The sequence below is a fragment of the Ptychodera flava genome, chromosome 3, assembly GCF_041260155.1.
Source record: "Ptychodera flava strain L36383 chromosome 3, AS_Pfla_20210202, whole genome shotgun sequence".
Taxonomy (NCBI): Eukaryota; Metazoa; Hemichordata; class Enteropneusta; family Ptychoderidae; genus Ptychodera; species Ptychodera flava.
The window spans coordinates 3025801-3046638 of NC_091930.1; the positions used below are offsets into that span (position 1 = coordinate 3025801).

The following is a 20838-nucleotide window of genomic DNA, read 5'->3' on the forward strand; positions in this document are numbered from 1 at the left end:
ATTTGTTTTCAAAGTAGACTTACTCTTTACGGGGAATATCGACTTCTCGAGGTTCCCTTACTTAATTTTTGTACTTTTAGTCATTAAAGGTTTGATCCTGTTCGTCCGTCTGTGTGTGCACGTATGTATGTGTCTGTCGATTCGTAATTCGCGCAAATTTCTCAGAGATGTCTGGAGCGATTCCAGTCAAACTGGGGACAGCAATTACTATGTCATACCTATGCACGTCGATTTGATTTTTATTCTGATCCAATATGGCTGTGTGACGGCCATTTTATTAACGAAGCGGGGACTATGTCGTTGACAATGACTTTTTGAAGAAAAACTCTGCTTCCAGAGCGACTGCACTTAATATGATGAAACTTTGCAAAGATGTTTGTCACACGGAGATCTGATAGCTTACAATAACATGTATAACACACCCCATCCGCAGTATGTGTTCTAATTCGCCAATCAATTGTCACGTGGGACGCGTTCTTTTAGTGCTGATCCACGTGAACGACGTCATCATGCATCATTTGTCGGAACTGTTGCCTGTCAGGCATCAGTTCCGAAAAATGATGCCCGCTGAGGTCAAAATAAAAACATTGGCGCATGCGTGACCTGAAATGTAAACAAAGATGTCGTCTGCGGCCGAGCGAAACGATAGACGAGAAATTTCTCAGTTTATTCTTCTTTCTGAAGAAGAACTGAATGCTCCGGTTTCCAACAAGGAATCGAAATGAACAAAAACACCAATCAAAGATTCATTGAATAATTTGCAGAAGTATTGCGTCCCTGTCCCGAACCACTTCAACATTTTACATCATTCATGCGACAAGTTTTGTGTATAGTACGTTCTTATGCATGGCTACGGATGAGGTGTGTTATAAAACACACATTGACTGGCCATGTGGGCAACAGCATACGTCTTTAAACCCTCGGGCCTGTAAGTCACCCACAAAAAGGGCCTCGGGAAACATGTTTTTGGGTTTGACTCATAGTCGATCGGGGTACAGACGTATGCTGTTGCCCTCATGGCCAGTCACTATGTGTATAATGTCACCATTGCGTCCATCTATTGCCAATTTACATAATTTTTAATTTTTGTCATTGGAACTATATGTCTAGAAATATTTTATTTAGCAACTTTGATTGAACTTTGTGAATACGTTTTGCACACAGTGTACAAATATACCACAGGGGAAAGAAACCAGTACCCTTGGTGGTGAGGGACGTTTTTTTGTGTAACGGTTTACCTTATTTGATTTTATTAATTTTGACTGTGATATTTCAAATAAAGAGTTCGACTCCAAACCATCTGACTGCTTTCTTTATTACTACAAGTAATTTTATTAATTTTGACTGTTATATTTTACATAAAGATTTCGACTCCTCACCGTCTGACTGCTTTATGTATTACCGACAAGTCCTTTTCTCCTCTCCTACTGTATAAACCACTATAATAGCTCCGAAAACATTGCCAACTTGCTAATCCGCTGTCCGTATCAGCGGATTAATTGATTAAGTCAACACCACAGCCTCACACACGTAGTAAAATAAGATAGAAGTAAGGTAGAAGATCACAGACACAGTGTCACAAAAACCCGCAATTCTGAGCAGATATAGAAGTCAATCGAAAATTAACGACAATCAAAAGTATCGCTATACCAATGAACTGTTACATGCCAAAGTACGCCGTCTAAAATGGTCATCTTGAGCCAGAAAACCAACCTACATTCTTGAGTCGGTCATGGTCCGATGTCGGCCGTAAGAGCGGAAGTCGGAAGTAGAACCTTTTGACTTCAAACCTGTTTATTTCCAGTCTAGAAGTAAACATATTTTCCATGATGCATTTGATGTTATATAATGTCGTTTATATGAGCACGCTACACGACTGGTTTTTATTCAATCCTACAAAATCAAAACAAGGATTCATTTTGTATCCTTTTTGTCACAAAAAGTTGCTAACGATGAGTTCGAGAATATAACCAAAACGTCTGTAAATCCAACACAGAAAGAGCTGAAGGGCAAGGTATCACGTTTCCTGCCTCTGCATCTACACAAACCTTAGTCAATCGAGGTGGTAGCTTCTTCAACCACAGACAAGGAGTTTTTTTTTCTCCTTGTAGCGAGGCTGAAACAGCATCAACCGAACGAACACCGTTGCAGGCAGCTCAATATAGATTGATGTCATCGTGTATGCCAGTATTATACACTATCCGTATTATTCGATGCCACCATCGTCACAGAACATCTAGCGTCTCGTAAACATAGCACACCAATATCGACTGTGACCGACTCGTTTGCCCGGCCTCCCCGGTAATACATCAGCGACTATCCATACCAATGAAGTTCTCACCTACCGGTATTCCAAAAGAACGTCCACCATGTGCACATCGTATCGACAAAACATCTTGAATGGCAAGGAACACGACTTAGACTTTCTAGTATTACTCCCGATGTAATCCCTGGGTATTACCAGGCTTACGAATTTGCTGACATTTTCATGCCCAATCTCGTTTTAAAATGTTAGTGTGGTTCTTCCCTTCCGCGTACAGCGTAAGTTATAGTATTTTCCCCAAAGACGGACATCCCGCGCTTCAGTTTCCGAGAACTGGATGGATAAAATCATCAACTATTATTCAACTTTTGTTTGTCAAGTGCTTGTACTGCAATAACGCCTTTTCAATAAAAGCGATTTCATGATATTTGATACATTGTCTGTGTATTCAGTCTATAAAAATGTCAGCGGCTGCGTTTAGGTTGTTGCGCGGTACAACAGAGGGTCCACGCTGACTTTTATATATTATCGCTGTATTGTTATGCCCTTTCCACCATTAGCATTCTTCAAATACGCAACTCAACGACGGCAGCTTATAATATGAATGAGCTAAATGCATGGACTTAGCTTTTAAAAGACCTAGGGTATGAAAATGTAGTCAGGAACTTAATCAATGTCATCAAAAATTTTGTAATGTAACGGTTGCTGTTCTCCTTCAAGTCGTCCATATTTATTTTATTTTTTCTGAGCTGTTTCTCCACATGGCTGTTGTTATTCACGTTTTCACTGTTCTACATTTTCTCTACTGATTGGTCTGACGGTAGCCTAGTTGATTTCATCACAGACAAGGAGCATCAATTTTGCTCCACGAGAATATTTTGAACGTCAACGGTCATAGATTTCAGTTTTCCGATCGTTTCCCAACATTTTCTCTCTACAACCAATCGTGCCAGGTCGTGTCCACGACCGGTTGAGGTCATGGCCGTAAAGTGTTGAATTTTTCCCGACATTTTCTCAACGATCGGTCATAAGGTTATGGTTTTCAAGCTTTTACTTCTTTCCTGCTAATTTTTCTCAACGACCAGCCATGAGGTCGTGGCTGTAAAGTGTTGAATTTAGCCCGAAATTTTCTCAATGATAGGTCATGAGTTTATTGCTTTCAGGCTTTAACTTTTTTCCTGGTAATTTTCCTCCACAACCGATCGTGAGGTCGTGGCTGTACGTGTAAAGTGTGGAATTTTTGCCAACATTTTCACACAACCGGTCGTGAGGTTGTGGCTTTCAGGTTTTCGACATTTTAGTGATTTTTCTTAATGGCCGGTCTCTGGGGAGCTCCTTTACCGTTTATTTATGAATAATAGGTTGAGCACCTTCCTGTTTATTTACGAATTCAGGAATATTTTAAGCGTCCACTCGTTGTACGGACAATATCGTGACACTGTGTCTGTGATCTTCAACCCTTTCCTTATTTTATGCGTTGTAGGACAGCCTTGGTGTTGCCTCAGTCAATTAATCCGCTGATACGGACAGCGGATTAACAAGTTGGCAATGTTTTCGGAGCAATTTCAGTAGTGTATATGCAAGTTAGAGAAGAGTTAAAGGCATGTGTTGGCACCAGATTGTCTCATCAGAAAATTTACCAACCAGATTATAATTTCAATGGAAAACAAAAGTCTATCACACCACCATAATCATCTTAAAGACAAGAACAAAGGCGATCCCAGGCATCGCGAACAGTGCCTTTAAGGACTTGTTGGTAATATAAAAAGCAGTCAGACAGTGTGGAGTTGAACTCTTTATTTAAAATATCACAGTCAAGATTAATAAAAAAATCAAATAAAGTAAAGCGAAACTTTTTGCACAAAAACCTCCCTCCCCACCCCAGGGGACTGATTTTTTTCCCCTGTGAATATAATTTGCAGTGCCATGCCACTTAATTGCCGATTTGCATATTTGATGATTTTTCCTAATAAGTGAGAAGTCTCCAGAAATACTGCATCAACTTCGATGAAATATGGTACAGATGTTGATCTCTCAGTATGTAATACGAATTAAGACAGTGTCATGTCCATTGATTGCTAATTTGCGTATTTAATGAACTTTCATTAATAGTATGATATGTCTAGAAATGCTGCAGCTGCATCAACTTTGATGAAACGTGCACAGATGTTGATCCTTCTGTAGTGTAATGGCGTGTATTGATATCTTGTGGTAGCATGTCAATTAACTGTAGATTTGTATATTTAATGAATTCTCGTAATTGGGCTGATATGTCAAGCAGTGGTTCATCAAATTTCATGCAACTTTGTACAGATGTTGAGGTAAACTTGGTTCAACATTTAACAAAAGACATTTATCAGCATCATGCGAATTAGCTGTTAATTTGCATATTTAATGAACTTTCCTAATTAGTGGCCTGTGCCGAGAAATACTGCACCAAATTTGATGAAACTTGTACAGATGTTAAACTCTCAGTACTGTCATATTGTCTGATGATATTATAAGGTTATTACGAAAAATATCACAAAGGATGCACTCGAACATTGGCGCCCCGCATTGCCTCTGCTTCCACTTCCCTTATGTCCTTTTGCATCCTTTGCGGTATTTTCGTAATAAGCTTATTATTATACATCTTACATTCCTCACTGGGGCATCAAATTGTCAGAGGAGTGACCGTTTTCATGCAATGTCAACACTTTTCTTCTGATTTCATCGCGCTAGTATGGAACGCTATCTCGGACACGCTTCTGCAAGTTTTGGAGTGTGTGCACTACACACGTACGTACAGAGCGCGCGCGAGACATGTTCTTTTCTGGGTCCCTTGAAACCGTTCACCACTGGAAGCACAGATACAGCCGCAGCGGATGGGGCACCTGGAAACCGTTCATGGTACAGAACGGGCATTCTGTACGGCTTTTTAGCGCACGCAAAATTCTATTCACGACGGTAGATGTATAATAATAGGTATAAAGGGAAAGCAACTCCACACATCGTTCATATTTGGGTTGTTTGCGTTTTATGTATGATATCGTGTATAATATAAGTGTATATCCTGTTTGGCTGTTTCATGTAAATTGTTGTTTTAGCCATGGCCAGACGTACCCGTAATCTACGTGTCTTGTGTTACTCCGGGTTGGGGCGGAGAGATTACTGTGACACTACGATCCTTTGGCGCTACGTTTCGAAAACAGAGTTTTCTTCATCAGTCGCTTAAAATTTCAGTTTTGTTCGGTGAGACGTGTTGAATGGTTGATTGTTTTTATTTTGTAATATGTTGTTCCATTTGAGTTTGTTGTTCATATAAGGAAGCTAAAATATCTACTGTTTGATCTCGTTGTGTTTGTATAGGTTCTTGTGAACCTGAGTAGATGTATAATAATAAACAGTATCATATTGATTAATCGCTTATTTGCATATTTGATGAATTTTTATAATTACTCTGATATGTCTAGAAATACTGCATCAAATCCCATAAAACTTTGTACAGATGTTGAGTCACATAGCTTTATAGCTTTGACATTGAATAAAGATGTCTATCAGTGTCATGTTGATTGATGTTTAATTTACACATTTTAATTAACTTTCCTTATTAGAGTGATAGGTGCGGAAATACTGCATCAAATTAATGAACCTTGGTGCAGATCTCACGGTCCTATAACACAATTCATTGACACTTAGCGATATCGTTTATTAATTGCGGCACTTGTAATAATCTGCCAGTGTTGTAATGGAATGCCAAAATATTTGGCTTATTTAATGACCTGTTTTAATCAGGATGGCAGTCCACATTCATTTATGTTCTAACCACCATTGAACTCATTCTTAAAGCCATTTCTGGCGATCCCTGGGATCGCCTTTGTTCTGGTCTGTAAGAGGATTATGGAGGTGTGATAGCCTTTTGTTTTCCATTGAAATTATAATCTTGTTGGTAAATTTTCTGATGAGACAATCTGGCGCCAACGAATGCCTTTAATCAGAGACCCAATTAACTAACAGGACTATATCCTCTTCAATGAGTTATAATCAAAGTATCCATTAACAAGTTCAATGCATCAAAACGCAATAATACAGATAAATTCACATTAATGAGTTGCCTGTATTATAGAATAATACATGTGAATTCACATGAATCCACATAAATACAAGCTTGCTGAATACAAGCAATGGATTATTAACTGTATTCATGTGTATATGCACTATTCAGCTAAAATACAGGCAATAATCCATGCAATTACAGTAAGTATTATTGGGTTTTCATGCAGTGGTAGGGACTGTGTCATCAACGATAAGTAAGTTCTTTCTGTCTTCAATAACATCTGTATGATAGGTATCAACAGACTTGTTGCAAATATATTTTTTTTATTCTTTCAACTTTGTTACATTATCGTAACATTGTCCCTGATATATTATTTTTTCAGAAAGGACAAAAGAGGAAGAATTCACGACGACAAAAGGTTTGTGTTTTGCTTATTTTAATGGATAATACCATTTGCATGTCAAAGTATCTTCTATCGTACTGCTATTAGAGTGTTTCTAAAACCTCAACATTCATTGTAATTGATTTAGTGGACCACAAACTTTGTTCATCGCGCCATCCCATATGCCAGGTGGGTACAAGTGTTACCTTTTCTGACAATATATTTTTCATTTGTGCTGATTGTTAAAACATCTTCAAGCAAATACATTTTAGTTTTCCAAACAATTATTCTCCATCGTTATAGATTAGAACGACCAGCCAAGTTGTAAAAATGATTCAACAACCACTGGTTTTCACCCTTTCTATCTTTCCAAATGATGGTAGTGTAAGAACTATTTGTTCCTGACCACTAGTTGGTGTTGGAGCCTTAAATTGCCAAATGGATGTTCCCATTACCCGAAAAGGCTTAAATCTAGGGTCACTTGAGAAGGGCCTCGGAGCTTTTATTTACTAATTAAAATAGCTGTTTTAATAAGATGACTATCCAAAGGTAATATGTGGATAAAGGCTCCCAACCCTAAAAAGAGGTATTTGTTCTGGACCATTTTCGGGGATGGGAGCGTTCTTTCCGTGGTTTGAAGACCCTGGACCTATTTTGAGCGAGTGGGCGCACTAAGCCTTGGTTTTGAGGTATTTACCCAATAAAGAGGATATTAATGAAGATGACCTCATTTTCCTTTGCACACGTTATACCTTTAAGACGTACCTGCAGAGCTAGAAGATGGGTGTTGCCTACGGGCTTGGACTTGTATATGAACCGCGAGTTTTTCTTGGACATTGTACGACCTCAGCTCAGACAGTTACTCACTGAAGATACTTGGGAAAGTGGCAGCCTAAAGTTCCAGTTCCAGAGGGTCCGCCTTGGGCTTGGTAAAATAGATGATTTCCAAGGTTACAAACAGCCTGTCTTCCACCACAAACAATGATATTCCTAAAGGCCAGTGAGGTTGATGAGGTCCGGGAAGTGGCCTTCCTCCATCTCCTGGAGAAATTTCAAAAGTGGACACAGAGGGGCTCAGGCTGGATCGCTGGTGGAATTACGACTTCTGGATGGACATGGTTTGAGAACAGCCTCTGAGAGATGGCTCTTTTACCATCCGACCACAAGCAGCCCTTAAAAACAAGAAAGCAATCATTAATGTGGACAACGAAGCTGACAACTGCCTCCGCTGGGCGTTCCACTGAGTTTTGTTTCCTGCAGAGCCATCGATGTATCCCATCAAGGACAGGCTGGACGAGACTTTCAACTGCCTTAATGTCCCAACCCCTATTTCCACACTTGTAAAGTTGAGAGACATGGGGGCCTGGCCATTAATGTCTTTGGCCAGGAAAAAAGGCGTCATCGTCTTTCACATCAGCAAGCAGAGCAGGGGAATGATCCGGATCAATTTTATGTTGATTCAGGTTGCTGGGAAATCCCACATCACCCGCAAGGAGGAATTCAACCAGCTCTTGAACAACAAGTTAAAGTGCACCCCATTGTGAAAACGTCTGCATACACTGCCTCCATGGTTACACCAGGCAAGACCTGCTGACACATTGTGTCTGTGTGCCAGGTAGCCGGGAAGACGGCTTTGGGAGTCGAGATGCCAAAAGAGGGTTAAAAAGGCTCGTTTTCCAGAACTAGAAAAAGCAGCTCACCTACCCCTTTATGATCTACACTGAATTCGAGGCCCTGATCACTAAGGTTGAGGGCCCTAAGCTTAGCCCAGTGGCCAGTAACACCCAGGCGACCCAGCATCATGAGCCCTGCAGCTTCTACTATGCGGTCATGCTGTTTGATGGTATGAAAAATCCCTAGGTCGGGTACAGGGTCCCAATCTGGCTGAGCATTTCCTATTAACTGTCGAAGAAGAGGGGCGCCACATGAAGGCAAACCTAATCCCCTCGAAACTTGTGGAAGACCCTAGAGGACTGCAAGGCCGATCACTCTGCCACAACCTTCAATGTATACTAGATGTCTCTCAACGGAGACTATCCTTGACAACTGCCACAGCACTGGGCAGTGCCCTAGGGCAGCCCACAATGCTTGCAACCTCAAGACTGCGGCTTAGCCCACAAACCACAATCATATCAGTCGTCTTATGCATTCTGTGGGGCTATGGATCCCATATCCTGATGCATGCCATATTTGTAGTAGATGACAGGATCACCTACATTCCCCATACAACAGAAAAATATATTTCCTTCCAATTTTGGGAGTTATGGTTCATCGACAGATGCCATTTTCTGTTAACGTCCCTAGACAAGCTTTATCAAAGCCTTATCGAATAAAGCAAGTCTAGAACGAGTTCCTGTATACTGATCTAATGCCAAATCTGGTTTATTCCATTGACAAACACTGAGTTGTACATGGAGGATTGCACTACTGAAATGAAAAATGAAAATGACAGTCTATTGATGAAAGACCTTAGACGTTAAAAACTTGAAAACAATACGAAAATACAATGTGTCACAAATGTACTTTTAAAAGTTTAATCACAAAGCAAGCAACAAGCAACAGTGATTCAGTTAGAATCATTGTAGCTAATCGACGTTTAGATAATTCATGCTCAATTTTTCTTTCATAAATAGACTGTAATCCAACTTTAGGTTCATTCTTGGCTCCCACGAAGTATGATCCTCGATCAAAGCGTGTATGACTCAAAGGAACTCCAATTGTGATAAGGATACGAGGATAATTCATAAATGCATATCATCATTTCTTCTAAGATTTCATTGTGTAGGGCATTCACTGATAGACAAGTGAAAATGATGCTATGTCGTTTTACATCACTACGACAATCTCTGACCATGAAAAGACCGAAGCAATCCATGCCACTGGATGTGAATGAAGATAAAGGTTCAAGACAATTCTTTGGCAAATCTGCCATTCTCTGAGTTTTAGTGCTGGCCTTTTCTCAAAGCTTTCAACATTGAACACATTTGTAGATGAATGATGCAATGGAAGAACTACAATTTACTATCTGAAATAAACTTTATCTTATTTTGTTTACGGTCATGCCGTCACCCTGGTGAGCTACTTGGTAATCACACCATTTGATGCTCATTGTTGTCATATGAATCTTTTGAGGAAGGATGACAGGATGCTCGACATTTTTCGACATAGGAGATCTGTCGAGTTTTCCTCGGACTCAAATTATCTGTTGCACATCTGGGGGTTTTTCTGGCAATAATCGATAAAATAGTTGGAGCCGACAAACAACCAACAAATATGCGCATTGACAATTTAAGTCTCATTAAGTCTCATTAATCCAGCGAGAAGAAAACGTGATTTTCTTTCCAGAACATTCTGTGTTCCATCTTTCTGTTGAAAATGTTCTGTATTCTAGAATATCTCAAAATTTAGGTTTCGTTGTCATTTCTGCATTTATTTGGTAATATTTTTGGCACATTTTGTATGGAATTCCCTAATTTTTTTTTAATTATGGGCGGTGTTTGCATTAATTTTGCTTCAACAAGCAATCTGTGAGGAGTATTTTGCCATCAGGGTCACAGCAGAAATTCTATGATACTGTATTTGAAATAAATTTTCCCACGGTTGAACATAATTTTAATTTAATCTATAGGTAACATTTTGTATTTGTGATAGGTGTTCGTACTAGGGAAACCTCTTATTTTTCGGGGCACTGGATTTATAGCCACCGGTGTGTTTTGAGACAGAAATAGGCGCCATATTTGAAATTGTGCTCGGCGCGCAATCGACATCGGCATTGTCAAAACAGATGTCAAAGCATAACCCTACAAAACAAAACTTTAGTTTAAGATGTTAAATGTTCTTGAAAATTACATCCGTAAAGTAGAATTCTGTTGTTAGGATTGTGATATCAAGCCATACTTCTTTCACATTTCCAATCGCGGCAACATTAGGTAGTTGTTGACTTTATTTTATCTTTATGCGATCGGGTAGGCTACCATAAGCTTTTTTGAGTCAAGTCCCGGTGAGTACCGGCAAATTCTATGGAAGTTCGCTGCAGTATGAAGCAAAACCAAAGGCCAAATGTCAGAGATATATAAAAATAAAATAAGCTATTTCTTACCTTCTTGTTTAAATTCTGATGAAAAAACTGTATTTGAAAGTTATTTACGATCACGGCAACTATCACGGTTACCTTACATGGCCGTATTTGAAATACAAGGGCAGTGCACAACCCCCTAAACTAAGCGTAGGGCATAGGCAAAATCTTTGTTGCAGCGTGGATGTACAAAAGCAAATCGAAACCAAAGACATTAAAAACTAATGAATATTACACAGGTGAAGTCGAACTCTATCTTTTTTCAAGTTGAGATCATCGGTATTTGTAAGAAATATACGATCGCAGCTGGTGGCTACTAAAACAGACAGCGAGGGCAAAGTCTATGCCATGCTATGATCACCAAATATAATATTTGAGATCAAAATTTCAAAAACCGATGCTTACAAAATCTTTGTAATCTAACACGCTTGTTCAATTTGTCGTAGCAAATTACGTTTTTGAACAATTTACGATTACGGCAACCGGCTATGTTCTTGCATTGATCAAGCACATCGCACTGTACATAAGTGACATCCTGCGAACTGCCCACTCGCCGTTCACTCAATACGACTTAGACCTTTATATAAACTGAAAGCTATTATGATTTTAGAAAAAAACGAGCTATACTTATGAAGAGTTTTATGAAGAGTCCATGAATGGCATGAGTATGGTGAAATCAAATTTAAAGCATTACAGTAAGGTCTAAAAAATAAATGTTTCCCTCTCGCTGACCACGGGTACGTGTGGCCGTGTTCAACGGGAGAGGTGACACAATGTACCAGTTAGCAAGCCAGCTTCCCTTTATGCTGACAAATTTTCCGTTGTCGGCCAAGAATTATAAAATGTGCATTAGTATGATTTTTACGGTCTGTTATGCAAGAGTATATATTTCTAATTCCATAAAATGGTAAATAGCATACTTTCACAAATATATTTACGGAACTTTGTCCTGTCTCGAAGTGTGTGGGATTGTTTACGAAGCAGGATCTTTTGAGTTCAAGTGATGGAGACAGAGGCGTTGGCTGTATTTCTTCAAACTTTATTACTACAGCTACGATGAACTACTGCTACAATAACATAATGTATCAGTGGGTGGATAAGTGACGACCAGATCCAGTGGTGAGCGATGCGCTCTGAGTATACGCATACACATACACTAAACTGTGCGTAAACATTATACTAAAGTAAAGAGGCTAATTCAGGCTGTGATATAGCCGGTTTTGGCGGGAAAGTAAGAAGTGTCTTTGACTTTGATTGGTTAGAGATGAGTCACACGTCAGAAAGAAGTAAAACTATGTGTAAACACAGGATATTGGAAGGAACTGAAGAGATGACAATCTGTCTTCATTGTAAAGGAATTAAGAAGTAGCTATCTTTGTATAACGTTTCTCAACACAAAGTTTGATGAGCCTTGTGCATTGTCTATGTGCTGAAAAGCAGCCATACGGGAGGTTTGATCGTTAGTTTGTATTTCGTTCCTTCAATTATGTTACCACTTCTTGACACACGTGGTTAGTCATCTAAATATTGACTGAACAGGAGCAAATGACTATTTCTCTTCACTATATTGGTCTCATTGCCTTCTAGGGTCGGCCGCTTTAGAGCATGTGTTTTTTCGGCAAGCATTTCTCGTTGAGTCCATTTGATTATTACCATCGTAGCTCTCTGTTTAACTTTTCTCGGAGTAACAAATTCTTGGTTTCTTTCCTTGGCGATGTATCTGTACAATACTGCAAGTGCAGCTATTGCTCCATTCAAATCTGAAAAACATTCCATGCAATCTATCATTGAAGAAAATGTTGACTGTTTAGTCAGCCTTGTAATCTTTAGCTCTGGATCGTCTGTAAAAGTATCCCTACTTGCATGGGTGGGCGCAGGAAATTCCATACCCTATAAAAAGGTTGGATCACTGAACAAAATCGAGAGGATCATGTACATTACACCAAGTCAACATTATGCTTGGTTTTCCTTGGTGCTGACATATTTTCAATGCTCAGGCTGAGATGATTCTTTGACTCTTTGTATATGATTTGCCACGTATATGAAGATACGACGTGCATTGTTATTCAGATAGTCGAGAACTATCTTTGAGTCTGTCCAGAAGTAGTTTTCAATGCTTTTGTAATGGAATTCTTTGTTCAAGAATTTACTGATGTGACCTTAGACGGGCGCTGCTTGAAGCTCTCATTTAGGAACAGTCATGGGTGTTAGAGGAGCAATACTCTACTTCCTCATTACGAGTGAACAATGAACATTGTCCTTACAATCGACGAGTCTTAAATGTGAGCCCCGACCATAGCCTGTCAGGCTTGCACCTGAAAAATGGTGAAGCTCAACCTTCTCAACAAGTCCAAAACTGTCTTGTGTAAGTTTAATCTAACAGAACCTCCGTAAAGTATACATTTTCTGAAAGCCTAGATATACGGAAACATTTTGGTAACCACAGCGTCACCATTGTTTATATAACTATCACGTGACAAGGTAATTTGCATAACCTTTCAAAAATCGGTTTTCTCTATGTTTTGTCTCAATACTTCAAAATATCTGACTCAAACTTGTTGGAATACCAGCTGTTACAACGCTCTTCCAAAGTGTGTCTCAGATTTTTTATATCTTGCTTAGTTTTTTTGGAGCACAATTTTAAAGAAATCAAATACTGTTAAATTCACTGCTCTGAAAGTTTTTCTGAGCATTGACACTGTTTAAGAAAATTTTAAAAAATTCTGAAACATACTTTTGAAGACCTTTAAGACAGCTTGCACTCACACAAATTCCAGCCATAAATCTCAAAGCATTGAAACAAAACATCGGGAAAACAGAGTTTTGAAATGTTATGCAAATTACATGTCACATGATAGTTATGTAAACAATGGTGACACTATGGTAGCCAAAATGTTTCCCTATATCTAGGCTTTCCGAAAATATACAATTTAAAGGGGTTCTGAGTTTATTAAATACTTGAGAATTGTTAGTTTAAAATGGTTAATTTCTTGTCCTGGAACCTTAAAGCATTCTCCTATAGTTCATCTAACTTTGAAGTTCAGAAAGCCATGATAATCATTTCTGTCGTAAGTCATCTGGTAAGTGATCATCCCAATCTGTTCCCCTCTTACATATTTCTTGTGGAATTCGTTTGCCTCAAAGTATGAAAGTGCCGAGAAATCCTAGTGCTGTGAATGTTTTCATATTCATCCATAGTGTGTCCATTTTCCTTACAAAAATTACTGTACATGATTCAATATCTGTTGTAGGCTTAGATGCAGTGGATAAAGTGTGTCCGCCTGGTTCTCATTTTCTGATTTTGCAATTTGAAGTTCTTTGTAAATCCTTGTCAGTTGATGGCCTCAGGACTGTTGAGGATGTTAATGGGTCACATGCGATAGCTCAAGCTTTCTGTAAGAACACAAGAGAATTTTCAAATTGCAGGTTTGCATTGTAAGTCTCTTTATCCTTGCGAATTCTCAACACTATCAATTAGCAAGCCAAATGGGTAGTTTCTGAAGCATTTTCCTTTTTTCTCTACCATCATTCAAGATTGCAAGGTCTGATATATAATTCATTGCTACTTTGCACTGCTTGAGAAAGTCCTACAATTTCTGCAGTGCTTTGCAGTCCTTGCCTGAAAATCATGACCTGGTTTCGATTCTGTTACTGAAAGCTCCTGTTATTGTTTATGGGTTTCCATACCTTTCTATCATACTAGCTCTTGCTTTTTTATATGTTGGTCGCTTCTTAGAAGAAAGCATCCTTCTATAGCTTCCTTGGCTGGATCTCCTACGCAATTTTTCAGGTAGTGAATTCTTTCAAGAGGTGGCATGCCACGTGATTCCACCAAGACGAGAAAAGATGATAGCAAGTATGGATAGGTTAACGAGATTCGTGAATATTGGTGGTTCAGCTGTCGGCTCAATGTCGGCTCAATGATACAGATGAAGCCAAAATCTCCTTATCACTGTTGCATGTGGTTTCCCTGTTTGACTGAATAAATGATCCTTAGCTTTGTCTAAATGAGCAAATGTTAGCTTGGCCGGCTATGTCTTTGCAACTGGTTGAGGTGCTGTGTATGTTTTTACTTGTGAGCTCACTGGTTCAGTCTTTAGATGTCGGAATTTTAGCTGCTGGTTGTGGTGGTGGGGGCGTTGGTGGTACCAATGAAATTTGTATGGCTGTCTCTATCACAGGCAGGCCATCAAGCAATTCTTCTTTTTCACAGGCTGCTACTTGGGCATTCTCAACACAAAGTTTTCTTGCTATACTGTATCGCTCAAATTCTCTTGTTTTCTGCTTTACTTCTGTTTCTGCTTCGGCCTGTCGCCTTTCAACTTCAGTCTGTCACCTTTCCTCTCCAGCTTGATATGCCCTCTCTGTGAGTTTCATCTGGACGAGCTTTCTCTCTGAATGGTAATTGATGTAATTCCTCTTCCCTGGCAACTTCCTATTCTCTCACTATCAGTTCTGCTTCAAAGGCAACTGCTTTGATAGCAGCAACCTTTCGAATCGATGAAGTACTCGATGAAACTTAGGAGGAAACAGATCGTTTAGATGACTTTGAGTGAAAAGACATGGTTGATTTTGTACAGCGACAAAATATTGAACCCATCAGAAAAACAATCTGATTTTTAGTGTGTTTGATGAGATGTCATGCATGAATTATGACTCTATCTACACTTGAGTTCATCCTGTCAACAGCTTTCAAAATACCATCTGCTGATTTTTGTGATATAACTCAGATCTGATCATAGATTTCCAGCATTTTAGTGCGTTTTGCCATAAAAGCCTTCATAAATGTATTAAGCGACACAACAGACTACTTAAATTATAGCTTTGGATGACCAACATGTGGTAACAAATTATTATGTAATTGCCAGAAACACTTTGCGAGATCAAAAATCTTACCTTCTCTCGCTTTCTCTGTAGGTCTATGCACCCATTCTGGTCTACACAATCCAAGATCACTCGCAGTGTGTAATTTGACAAACGTAGAATTCCTCACCTGAACCTCAGATGGTATAGAAGTCTGAATAATTTCAGTGCACTCACCTTCATCATCTGCATTTGGCACTGTAATATCTTTCTCTGTCATGATTGTATTAAGTTAGTGAGCGAAGAGCATATTAAGATCAATGACCGGAACGATTTGTAATTTACATTTGTTTCATAAAATCAAAAGGGTGTGTACACACAGGCAATTCAGTGACTAAATGCTGATAGAGGCTTATGTCAATTGATAGGGAACATTAAAATTGTAAAACATGAATGGGATGGAATGAATGGGATTCAAAGCAATACAGAAAGATTTGACATGATTGAAATGTCTAAATGGACCAAATTTAAAGTCATGTACTGGTTGGTATATCCATGCAAAGAGGGCATCATATGAAAATTGAATGCCACAGAAAATGGCAAACTCAGCAGAATATGACCCTTTGTGGCATCAAGGCCAGAATGTAAGAAAGGTGAGAAGCTTTGCTGGCGATGCCAACGCCAAAGACAACAACACCAACCGCTTGTATTGGATTTATCCGAAGAAGTGTACGAATAAACTATGGAAATGACTCACGTGCGGTCATAACATTGCTTACTCAATCGTGACCAGCAGCTACATAGAGTGGGAAATCAACCTAGCACCAGCCACTCACCTGATACTCCCTGAGGACCCCACTGTTTGGGGTATTCACTGATGAATATCCAGCTTCTTGTATGAGCATGTCCATCTTTTACTAACTATGCCGCCCCTGTGTTTTGTACTACACTTGGTATCAAGTTTATAATATTTTAACTGAAACAGGTCATTGTGGTCAATTTGGTTATAATTTTAAAGTTACTCTCAACCGAAATTTCATAAAATAGCTTTACCTCGCCAGTTTTTACTGAGAGAGTGGACATTACTGTGGGAAATTGAAAAACAAATCAAGGGGCGCCGACAGACCATGGATATTATCGTCCAATTTCTTTATTACCACAGTTCAGCAAATTATTTGAGAAAATAATAAATAAGCAGATCACCTCTTACTTAAATAGCTTTTCTTGTTGTATCACCATCAATATGGGTTTAGAGAAAAATTTAGCACAAACTTGCCATGGTGCATTTGGTTCAAAAGTTAAGTGAAGAAATTGACAGAAGAAGAACAGTTATTAGGATATTTTTTGGACTTTTGGTACCAGTAATCACAGTATCTTAATCGACAAATTATATGCATATGGAATACGTGGGATGGTCATTGATATATATTTAAATACTACCTTTTCGATAGGAAACAACTTGTATGTGTTAATTAGGTTCAGTACCAAGAACTTCCAATTACTTGTGGAGTCCCACATAGGTCTGTACTGTGATCCACTCTTTTTCTCATTTATGTCGATGACCTGGCAAAGTGTACAGATTTCTTTGATACTCGCTTATTTGCTTATGATACTAGTTCATTTCATTGTTTTGACACAAGTGAAGTCATAAATTTGCAATTTATTAATGAAAAGTTACAGCATGTAGTTGACTGGTGTAGTAATAACAAACTAACAATCAAAACAAAAAAGACTGAATATGTAATATTTCCGGGGTAAAATATGGCAAGGCATAATCAGTATTAAAGGGGAACAGATTATAAAGTTCAAAGCACTCAATATGTTGGGTCTGACCTATATAATAAACTTATCTGGAAAGAACGCATGAATAAAGTAAACAAAACAATAAGTTCGAAGGCAGGTATATTATATAAAATTAAGCACATTGTCCCTTAACCAATATTGTTTCGACTCTATAATTGTTTCATTGTACCGCTCATCTCTTATTTGTTAAAAATTTTGGGGAATACTTACACCACTTACCTTAAGCGTATACATCTTACCCAATAACGAATTATATGTACCCTTACAAAGTCCAACAGATTTCATCACACACAACCATTTTTTCAAGAGTTGGCAATTCATGATGTTTTTAAGCAATATACTTGCTTGGAGCAGCAGTGTCGCACATCAAGCTTGATGACATGAGTGATACTAGTGTTGGACGCCTGCTGAAGATGCAGAGAAATGAGAGAGAGAGAGGGGGGGAGAGACAGAGAGAGAGAGAGACAGAGAGAGAGAGAGAGAGAGAGAGGGGGGGAGAGACAGACAGAAAGACATCTCATAGACAGAGACAGAGACAGAAAGACAGAGACAGAGATAGAGAGGCATTAAAGACCACTATCTCCTTCTTCGCTTGAGATCGATTTCTTTAAGCATATGTTCTGCTCCTTTTTGTTAACTTGAGAAATTTCAAGCATGAAATGTCCAATGGTAATGGCCTAGGAGTGATCAACATGAAAGATCGGGTGTAGCAGGAAATCAACTAAAAAAGTACTGCCACAGTAGATCGCGATGACAGTCTGCTTGCATACATGTTAGAGCTTTCTTTGGAACAAAACCATCTCAGCGGTATCCATTTCTAAGTATATGATGGGCGAGAGATGGACATCTCTTTGTGGGTTGAGCCACGTTTTAACATGACAATAACATGGCTTACCTGCTGCGTCAAGCCATTCTACCTGATTTGCCAGTTGACAGACCCCTATATTCCGAGGTTCTATTTTTCTTAACAGGTGCACTCCTCAGTGTTGTCTCTTAAGTCCATTATAGTATTCACTTTACACATACGACTGTACAAATATGTTTGAGGGAAATGTAATGGTAAAATTTGCAGATACTACTTCTGCAGTTGGGTTGATTAATAATAATGATGGGTCAAATTACAGAAAAGAAATCGTTAACTTAGTGAAATGATGTGATACAAATGATCTTGAACTCAGTGTAGGTAAAACGTTTATGTTGGCAACAGTTCCTTGGATTCGTTCAGGTTGGCAGGGGTTGCAAATCTTTGTGCCACAATATTTACAGTGTTTTGCATTACCAATGCGCAATCTACACATCAAGCATTTCTATGTGGAGATAGGGAAACACAAGGAGAAAAAGAAAAAAAATGAGTTGGTCGATTCTAGCTCTTTCTTTAATATTATCGAAACTATATTGAGTGTTATGTTTTATCTGTAGCTACGACGTAAGGGGCAAATGTAACAATATAAACGTCACACTGCAGCTTATGTGGGCAATAGCCAAAGCGCGTAGGTGCGAGCACGATCCCCACTTCTCCTCTGCTGGTGAATTTACTATGCGCCGCCATCTGGACTAACAGCCAGAAGGGAGGCTAGTGATGTCAGGGTACAAGCACGGTTACATTAAGTTCACTTTGGTTGATATGGTTCACGGCAGCATGCACAAGTGAGAAGGGATAGTAAACGTGCAGTTCATCACTTGACGAAAACTGATAAGTGAAACAAGTTATTCCGACACTCTCTGTTTGAGGGAAAGGGGATACAAAGTTAGGTATTTTGGCGTTAGACTTGTTGATCATGGCGTCGATTGTTTGTGGACCAAACTCCCTGTCAATATTGTCCCATGCCTCATAGGAAAACATGACATCTGACAACAACAGGTGCCTAGACGGTTGGTCCAAGAGATTATGCTCCGATTACGTGCACTAGTTTTAGGCGAATATTTGACTTAACACATAGGTGGAAGATCTTCATTAGCAGTTGATTTAAGGGAATCGATTTTGATCCTGGGAAGCCAGAGTTCCCTGCATGAACAAGGACAGCCGAGTCTGAATGTATGTCTACGTGCGTGTTCATTAGTTGTGGGCCAAAAGTGACAATTGCTTAGCCAGGGCCTCGGTTTCCTTTTCTGCTATTGGTCTGGGCATCCACTCCATTTCCCATGAATGACTAACTAACCATGGATGCGACAAATTCGGCATCAATATCGCGGCCCATTTAAAACAGCTGGCGTCCGTGTATATTTCTATAACTGCATGGCTTTCTCGTAGCCATAAAAAAGGGGAGCGTTATGTACAATTTCGAGCGAGCATAACAATTCATCATGAAGGGGGGCCTTTAATGCACACTAGGTTATGTGCCGAGATTTGGGTTATCAATATAGCAAGTGCCATCTGTCATATATATAAATGCGCACACGCAATGGCACATGCAAATGAAATGCACTTTCCCATAACTTTTTATAAAAGGATATACGTAACTGGAATGGTGGGTTTTGAACTCGACCAGTTCGATGAAACAGACTTTTTTTGTTCCGGAATAATAAACGCCTGAACTTCTGTGTCAACTGTAATGCCTAGCATCGTTAGTGATCGCACTGGACGCAGTATGCTTTTCTCTAAAGCGATGAAATAGCTAGCATCGATACACATTGAGAGAAGTATAAGTGTGGCTGCCTCTGAAAGCTTCATGTCTGACCAGGTATTGTGTTGTATACCAGCAGTTGTGATATTTGCAGGCAATCGAAGGGGACCCCGTGTCTGTCATCAATATATTGCAGCCACGGAACTCCTAGCAAACTTGCATAGCTGGTTCTAGTATAACATAGGGTATGGTAGATGTAAGCAAACAATTTCCATCCGAAAAGTAAGTCATTATTCACATACCAACGGCACGCCCATTGGAAACCAAAATATCGCCTATCATTTTCCCTAATCAGAACATGGACATAGCCACTCTTATCATCGCATTTTAAGTGGTATTCGCCCCGTGGCATATACCTAGAAACATCTATTAATTTATCCAATTTGAAAGGTACATCCTTGATCCAAAGATTGAGAAAACCCATATCTATGCACATGCATGGTTTCTTCTGTTCAACTGTTATCAGCATTACTATATGGGGTGGTGGGTCCCTCCCGACTTCTCCAAAAACAGAAATGGCTCCAGTCTGTAGTCTATCGATGATGGTTTTAGAGAGAAATTCAGAAAAATTTTGACATGACGGATCATTGGCTAAAATTTTTGCCGGTGGCGATGGTTTATAATAGTAACACCCCTTAAATGTACCCTGAGAATGTTTTAAGTATTGCTGAATGCCAATTTTGTTGGAAAACCAGTTCATAATGTGAGACAGGCTTTTTGCGGTGACTGATAATTGTTCCCACACATTTCTGTGATTTTTTCTGAGGACCAGCATATTCAGCTCGTTGCTGTTTTGTAAGTAATCCCGGATTGAATTACTTTCCACAATGCTGACATAGCAAAGTCAACCCT

General features: G+C 39.2%; 1 protein-coding gene across 1 annotated transcript in view; it reads left to right on the top strand.

The window, feature by feature from the left end:
• Positions 1 to 20838, top strand: part of LOC139130281 (uncharacterized) — a 331155-nt gene that overhangs the window by 248988 nt on the left and 61329 nt on the right. Inside the window, exon 16 of the mRNA XM_070696034.1 lies at positions 6682 to 6717. Coding sequence (XP_070552135.1) covers positions 6682 to 6717 — 36 coding nt within the window. The remainder of the gene's footprint in view (positions 1 to 6681; positions 6718 to 20838) is intronic.